At 34.8% G+C, this 8,851-nt stretch overlaps 1 protein-coding gene across 1 annotated transcript; it reads left to right on the top strand.

Annotated features, from left to right (window-relative positions):
- Positions 1–948: 948 nt before the first annotated feature.
- LOC149023076 (7-deoxyloganetin glucosyltransferase-like) lies at positions 949–2,524 on the top strand. Its single transcript, XM_089147407.1, has 2 exons — positions 949–1,467; positions 1,599–2,524. The coding sequence occupies exons 1-2, from the start codon at positions 960–962 to the stop codon at positions 2,522–2,524; spliced, it is 1,434 nt and encodes a 477-aa protein (XP_089003533.1). The 5' UTR covers positions 949–959.
- The last annotated feature ends 6,327 nt before the right edge of the window (positions 2,525–8,851 follow it).

Genomic DNA, 8,851 nt, shown 5'->3' with positions numbered 1-8,851 from the left:
TCACAAGTTTTTATATAAAAGACTTAAAGGTAATTTTGGCAAATTCATAGTAGGATATTAGTTGAGTGAAAAAATTATCAAAGAATTTCAGATTTGATAATTATTTTAAAAAATAAGATCTATTTAAGTAAAATTTATCTAATAATATCCTATTGAGTAATCTTTCATAAACTCTAAGAAATTTTTCCTAATTTTAAGGCTTGTGAAAAAATGAAGAGCCAGTAATGATTTCAATTAAGTGGACAATCAACAGCCCAATTCAAATACGGGCCAAGTGAAGAAAAAAAAATCTTGTTTTTAACATGTCAGCTCTACATGAATCTGTAGTGAAGAAGCGTCCAACAGCAAGGTGATCCGGACTCCCCAAGTTCTATCGAAAAATAGGAAAATCAGCCCACAAGTCTCCTGTAAATTTGGACCAACAGATGATGACATAATAGTATATGATCTGTCACAATTTCTTTCAACTTGATCATTAAATACAGCAAGGCATTTGAGAAGGGAGGAAAACATATAGCAAGGCAGTTGAAAAGGGGGGAAAACATACACCAAGGTACACCGATTTTTATCAAGTCAATTTCTGACAAAGAAATGGACCATTCATTTATTTATGGATGAAGGACGAATATCCATGTCACATCTAAAAATTCAGATTAAATTAAAATAAAATAAATTATATTCTCTAAATCTTACCTCAACCTTTAATTGTGATGGATGGACAAATGCCCTTTGTTTAGAGGGAAATGGATGATCACGAGATAAGATTCCCAAGATAGACCCACTATTTAGGTTTTCATATATTCCCAAAGATATCTAATTGGACAGAGGGAAGAGTCCAAAAAGATCGATATGTTAATTTAGTGGGAAATCAATGCAATATCAGCCATGCATTCTCCCTTCTATAAATTGAAGGCAGCAAGATCTCTATCCATCCACGGCACGCAAGCAAGCAAGCAAACATGGGTTTTATTGCCGCCCAGAAGCCTCACGCTGTGTGCATTCCATTCCCAGCACAAGGCCACGTTAACCCAATGATGGAAGTAGCAAAGCTTCTCCACTCGAGAGGTTTCCATATCACCTTCGTCAATACTGAGTTCAATCACAGACGTTTATTGCGATCCAAAGCTCCAGGTGCTCTCAATGGTTTCAATGATTTCCAGTTCGAAACCATACCAGATGGGTTGCCACCATCCGACCGTGATGCTACACAAGATATTCCCACACTATTTGATTCGGTAGCAAAGAACTGCCTGGTTCCCTTCCATGAGCTACTAAAAAGGCTCAATTCTTCCTCCACCACACCTCAAGTCTCTTGCGTTGTTTCTGATGCAGGCATGAGTTTCTCCGCCCAAGCTGCCAAGGAACTAGGCATCCATGTGGTTCAATTTTGGACTGCCTCAGCTTGTGGCTTCATGGGTTGTCTCCAATATGTGGAGCTTATCAAAAGAGGCATATTTCCACTCCAAGGTACGTACTCTTTCCCAAGTATTAATTAACTTTTACATTTTCTGTACTTCCAAGTTTCAACATATTGAATGTCTTCGCAACAATTTAAGATGTCTGGGTCTCTGATTTTTCTTCTTCGATGGGCCCACCAGATGAGGAGGATATCACCAATGGCTATCTTGACACACCCATTGATTGGATACCTAGCATGAAAGATATCAGGCTCAAGGATCTCCCAAGCTTTCTCAGAACAACTGATCCCAATGATATTATGTTCAATTTTGTAAGTAACACAGCACAGAATTGTTTGAAAGCACCTGCCATTATATTGAACACATTTGATGATCTGGAACATGAGGTCTTGGGTGCAATTTCATCCAAGAATCCTCACATATATACTATCGGCCCAGTAAAGTTGCTGGAACAAGACATCCCTAAGTCTAGATCCCCTCCATCGAGCCTCTGGAAAGAAGACCTCAATTCCTTGGAGTGGTTGGATAAATGGGAACCCAACTCAGTTGTTTATGTGAGTTTTGGAAGCATAACTTTTATGAGTGAACAACACTTGAGAGAGTTCGCATGGGGGTTGGCAAATAGCAAGTATCCCTTCTTGTGGATCACCAGACCTGATGCTGTGATGGGTGAATCAGCACTCTTGCCGGAGCGTTTCTTAGAAGAAACCAAAGATAGAGGATTGGTGACGAGTTGGTGCCCACAAGACAAAGTGCTCTGCCATCCCTCCACAGGTTTGTTTCTTACACACTGTGGATGGAACTCTATGATTGAAAGCATATGTGGGGGTGTGCCAGTTATATGCTGGCCCTTCTTCGCCGAGCAGCAAACTAATTGCAGATATGCTTGCACTACTTGGGGCATGGGTATGGAGATCGATCCTGACGTAAAGCGAGACCAGATCGAGACTCTTGTTAGGGCAATGATGGAAGGAAAAAGAGGGAAAGCGATGAGAAAGAAAGCCCTGTCTTGGAAGGAGAGAGCAGAAGCTGCTACTAGACATGGAGGGTCTTCTTACAGTAACTTTGAACGAGTAATTGAGGATATCCTCCAACCGAGTGAGTGAAACAATCAAGCTAGTTGATGGCCTCTGCAGAGAACATTGCTCCTCAACCTAGGCGGCATGAGAAGCTCGGAATGTTCAAATAAAATAATTAAAATAAATTCCCTACAATAATTCTCATCCATATAGGTACAATTGGAGCGTGTTGATTATTTGTGCAGAGGTCACAGACTCACAGGTTTGGCGCTCTCGTGGTTTATTTAGTTGTACCCATTCCCCAACCCCTAGGACAGTGCTATCCTTCCAGCTTTAGCCTTATATAGTAGATCGGTTCTCCGGATTTTGCTTCAGTCTTGCGCATGTCGTGCCAAACAATAAGGGGCTGTCAGATTTCGTATGACGGTCTTGCTGAAGCAATTTCGCCCATTCTCCAACTCCTAATACCGTGTTATCCCACCCAAAGAAAAGAAAAAAAAATTATATTTGTAATATTGTCTTCTCAAAATTAAGAATAAAATGCTTTGCAAGCAAAGCTTTCTTGAAGCAGTTGATATCCCACAAGCTTAGGCCTTCTTCTTTTTTGGTCATTGAAGGTCGCTTTTTTTTACATGAAAAAAAAAACAAAAAAAAAAAAAAAAAAAAAAAAAAAAAAAGGGGGGGGGGGGGGGGGGGGAGATTTCCCATTTAATGAAGTGTTGTCCTTTACTGGATCATTTTTCTACCATAATTTGCTAATAAATTGCTGCACTTTAAAACATAGACCATTGAAGAGCAGAAAAACAACACATTATATATAAAGGGAGAGCAAAAGCCACAACCTTGATTAATTAACACTTCCTTACTAGCAAGTGACAATAACTTGGCTCTCCACACATTAAGCTTGGATGTGAGTCTCTCAAGGGAGACCAAGGTAAATACCATGATTCTGAACTTCGTGAATATCTAAGGTGGACAAAATATTAGTCATAAGAGCCTGGAGAGTTCTACCACTAAAAATGACTCATACGATGACTTGTTCGGAGGCAGCTATATATTGAACACCCTTTAAGGCTGCTATATATTGTCCTTGTAGACTCTTTAGATCATCAAATAAATTGCTCTTTTTTTTTCCAAGTTTAAATTTGCTATTATGGCTAAGAGTAGGGGCAGATTTGATACAAACCTTGAGATGGACAGAATTCTAGCTTCCATGATAAGTGATGATGTGTTTCATTCATACCTAGGTGGATAGCTAAGTGAGACATGCACTTTATTGCAGTCATTACAACAAAAAGCGCATATAACCGTGAAATTTTTCGTAGTAAAATGTAAAGAAATTTGTAGTAATAGCCTATAGCTAAGAATTACATGCGGTTTACTATTTGTCCCAAACGCAATAGCTACACATAAGATACTCCATGTACAAGGTTGTTCACAGCTATGGTTTTTTAGTTACACCTGTTTCTGTAGCTATATCTATAGCTACGTATTGTTAGTTGTAGATGTTTCCACATCTAACTTCTAGCTATACAAATTAAAGTGACATATATTTTCACAGTTATATATCATCTAGTTGCGGAAAATATAACTACGGATGTTTCCGCAGCTACCCTATAACTACAAAAAATATAATCGTGGATGTTTCTACATCTAATTTCTACCCACACATATTGTAGAGACAAATAATTCCATGGTTATATATATCCTCTAGTTGCATAAAGTATTCTTACAGATGTTACCGTGGCTACCCTATAGCTACGAAAACTATAACTCTGGATGTTCCACGGCTAACTTTTAACTATACATATTGTAGCACCAAGATGTTTCGTGGCTATATATCTTTTAGCTGTGAATTATTTTGTGTCTCACTTCTTGGTATACACATTGTAGCGACTGACGTTTCGGTATATTAACTACAAATGTTTTTACTACAATGTTATAAGAGTGGAAATTTATTTGTAGGTATTTCATCCACAATGAAGATGTGAATGATTTTATTCCGCAAATGTATCCACAGGTCATCTATTGGTACCGATATTAGTGTAAATTGTCTTATTTAATTTATAACTACTAACTCTATATAGATGCTATAACATATATAGACACAAATTAGTATATATACATTTTTTTACAACAAATATATGGAAACAAAATATACATTTACTGAATTCATTGTCATTTGAAATCCATATACATTAATTACAAATAAAAAATAAAAAAAAATAAAAAGGTAAAAAAGTTATTTGTCATCCAATTAACTGAAACTATAATAATTGCAAATTAAAACTTAAATCTAGATAAAGGGATTGTGTTAAAATTCAAAGTTTACTTTTTTTTTTTTTAAAAAAAAACCACTAAAACCAACTAGTCAATCTTTATGCTATGTGGGAAAAAAAAAAAAAAAAAAAAAAAAAAAAACAAAAAAACAAAAAAAAACAAAAACAAAAACAAATAACAATTAATAATGTTGTAACAAGTATTCATAAGAAACCCATAGCTTAGAATATCACATTACCTTTAAGAGAACAAGATGCATCACTGCTCCTAGAAGAGTGATTACATTCATGACCGTTAAAGTGACTAAGCCCCTATCACAGAAATACAATATTTGCAAAATCAATAACAATAAAAATCATAAAGTTTTAGGAATAAAATAAGCTTTATAGGTTGATAAAATATTAGTAACATTACATGTTCCTCAAATGAAAAATCTTCCATCTGACAACATGGATTTGATTGTTTAACAATAGATAAAATCATGGTGACTTGAATTGGCATCAAATCTAAAAAAATAGGAGACACAAGACAGAGACATAACCAAAGGGAACACAACGAAATACCTCTTTTCTCTCCCCAACCTTCTACAAATCAAAATCCCCCTGAATTATTTTATTGTTATTCTTTTTTTTTTTTTTTAAAAAAACCCACAAAATTTCCAACAGCCAACAAAGGTAGTCTACGATAGTGGAAACTGACTACATGTAGAATACAATCACCGAAATAACCTAAAAATCATCATAAAAAAACCCTAACCAAAATATTTCAATGTATGTTCGCATGTTTATGGTCAAATTTAAGATGGAAGAAGGATTTACACTTACCTGGTTCCAATGATAGTCTATTGAACCACTAGCACTCCAGAATTGGTTGAGAACACAGTTTCAAGCCAGATGTTGAGTTTTTGGAAAAAAATATACACTTTTCTGAGAGTTTAGAAAAGCTAGGGTTCAAACAACAAATGACCATTTAGAATTTTGATTATGGTTTTCGAAAGGTTGGAAATAAAATTTTCACACGAAGAGGTGAAGAGAAGAGTGTGCGCGGGAATATTAGGAGGGAATGTGGACTTTTTGTTTTTTTTGATGGGAAACGGTTTTTATCTCTCTTTTTTTATTTATTTATTTATTTATACAAGAAACGTGGGGTTTTTTTTTCAAAGAAACCGAATTTCTCACTCAAAAAATTGCTAAGAAATTGAATCTAAATATAACTTCTTCCTTTTTTGGGTTTTTTTTTTTTATACAAGTGATGCGTCCAAAATCTGCTCAGCCCTTAGATCTCCTCGTGATGACCTGCAAAACTAAAGCGTCAGATGTGGCCCGACCGCGGGGGTCGGGAGTCCACCTCCGAAGGCTAAGTCAGTTGATGAACTTAATCACAAACGGCTCTGCTAGAAGCACAGAGCTAAGGAATGAAGAACTGGGAAAGGTGATCTAGATCGTAAGCCGCTGATAGTTTAAGTCTATCAGTATGTATCTGAACCTGAGTCTCAGATTGTGTGTTTTCGATCCCTCCTCACCTCGTATGGTAGTGAGGTTTATATAGAGTGTACCTTCGAATCTCCTTCGTTGGATGCACTTGAGCCTTCTTCGGGTAGTCGTTGGATCTTAACAGATAGATCCGTTGAGCAACAGACTTCTACTAGTTTGGACTAGTAGAGGACTCCTGAGATAACTTTTTTGGTTATGCGATGATTATCCATTCGATAATGATTAGCCGCAGCCGTCGATTCGAGTCTGCCATCATTAGGGTAATTACCCTAATCCATAAGTAGGATTAGGGCGTGCTTGTAGTTGAATTAGTTTTCTTCTTCAGCAAGCCATCTTCTGGATCCGGTTCGCTCGGGAGCTAGTCGGTTCCCTCTGCCTCGACCAGGGTCGAGGGTCGAACCAGGTATAAACCCGGTTTGATCATAATTTCTCCGTATCAACAAGAAACGTGGGTTGGTGTTTTCAAAGAAATGGAAGGTTCTCCCCAAAAAATCCCTAAGAAATTGAATCCAAATATAATTTCTTCCTTTTTTTGGTTTTTTTTTTGTACAAGAAACATGGGGCTTTTCCAAAAAAAACCGAAGTTTCTTCCCCATAAAGGGCTAAGAAATTGAATCCAAATATAACTTCATCCTTTTGTGAGGGGTTTTTTTAATTTTTTTTTACAAGAAACGTGGTTTTTTTTTTCAAAGAAACCAAATTTTCTCCCCCAAAAAATCCCTAAGAAATTGAATACAAATATAACTTCTTCTTTTTCTTTAGGTATATGTAATACCCCTAGATTTTACTAAGGGTATTTTGGTCAATTTTCATAAAATAATCATTTATTATATCTTTTAATTATATATGTTATTTTCTTTATAGTAATTACCATCTCTTTAGAAAATAATAAAATAATGATAAATTAATCAATTAATGAAACCAAATAATTGCATCGTTTTTTTTAGTCCATTTACTTAAATAAACTCAAATACTAAATTAATAAATAATATATCAGTTAAATATTTGTTATGATCGTTAGCTTAATAGATCTTAAACATTTTTATACTTTAAGAAAATTAACACTTCATTTTTTGTAAACTTACGAAACAAAGTACGTTAAGAGTTAAAATATATTATAATAAATGAATTTATGCATATTAAGAATAGTTAATCCCTTAAGAATTTATCATACTTTAAGTTTTATTAATTTACTTAATTTTTATTATGAATTTTCTTACATATAAATAGGGGGAGGGATTCACCTTACGGGGGAGAAATTTTTCCAAAGATGAGAGAGAGAGAGAGAGAGAGAGAGAGAGAGAGAGAGAGAGAGAGAGAGAGTTCATTTATCTCTAAAATCAATAAGAATTTCTAAATTTCTTTTGATTTTAAACTTAATCCGTTCACTGTAATCGTTTCCTAGTTTGTGTTTTATTGGACCGCTCAAAACAATGCAATATTTTGATATTGAATCTATCGTGAAGGCAAGTGATAATCTTGCATTATATCCTTCATGTTATCTACAAGTTTGAATGATTATGCTTTATTTTGATTTATGTTGTAAGCGATAATCTCGCACTATACTTAGATGTTTGATATGTTGTCTTTTATTTTATATAAATTACAAATGATAATCCTTCATATTATCTATAGTTTAAAATAATGTATTTTATCTTGAAATGTATTGCAAGTGAGAATCATTTATGTATATCTACTAACTTGACTCATTGTATCATTTGATCTATATTGCAAATCCTGCATTATATCTATATGTTTGATTTATTTTCTGTTATAAATTTCTATGAATATCAAGATTTGGCATTGCATTGTATATTGCATTATAAGAAGAAGATATAAACTTTTCCATTTATCATAGTCCGATAGAGAATTGGATGGGTTGATTGGGTTGTGTAACGCGCGCAGGCCACGTAACGGCGTGGATCAATTTTCATCCTTTCCTATTGGGAAAACCCATGATAACACTGGAGGGATCAACACACATATCAGGGCTGTATAACGTGTGCATGCCATGTAATGGCATGGGGTATAATGTGTTGAATCCCAAATGGAGAGATCCGAATGTCAAAGCTGTATAACACATGCAGGCCATGTAACGGCATGAGGCATCGTATTGTTTCCAAAAAAAGATAAATAATCATTTTGTGCATTAGCGTTATTGAATTATTTATTTCATATGATTATATTTCTTGTATTATTTCGACACGTTATTTCAAACATGTCGATATCTTGCTGGATTTGATCTTGCTAAGTTTTTCGAAACATATCTAATATTTTTCTTTAGATGGTGAATGTGTAGGGCATGACTTTGAAGAATTGGGTCGTGATACAGAAGCCCATATTGTTGATGAACCTCATTCATATATCATTTGTTAAGGACATAAAATATGCTTTTTATCTATATTTAAATAATTATGTAATTGGTGTGAAATGTTCTATTTGATAAATATAATAGTCGAACCCCTTTATTTTGGATATTTTAGAATAATGGAAATATTTCAGTTTATTACAATAGACTTCCGCTGCTTAAATATTCTAAATTCTTTAAATTGAATTTCTGGTCTATTTTATCATGACTGGTTCACTACCTAAGGAAAAACCGGTTCTTGGGTTAAGTATCGACCTAATTTCCTATATTGGG

The sequence above is a fragment of the Hakea prostrata genome, chromosome 3 (genome assembly GCF_041222555.1).
Source record: "Hakea prostrata isolate BN-2017 chromosome 3, UWA_Hpros_2, whole genome shotgun sequence".
NCBI lineage: Eukaryota > Viridiplantae > Streptophyta > Magnoliopsida > Proteales > Proteaceae > Hakea > Hakea prostrata.
The sequence above is the reverse complement of the archived record's forward strand: the minus strand, read 5'-3'. Positions and strand labels throughout refer to the sequence as shown.

What these genes read in the sequence shown, in the direction of transcription:
- LOC149023076 (XM_089147407.1), top strand. Translation starts at nt 960, where the DNA reads ATGGGTTTTATTGCCGCCCAGAAGCCTCACGCTGTGTGCATTCCATTC. An exon ending in AGGCATATTTCCACTCCAAG is followed by an intron (nt 1,468 to 1,598) that starts GTACGTACTCTT and finishes TGGGCCCACCAG; the next exon opens with ATGAGGAGGATATCACCAAT.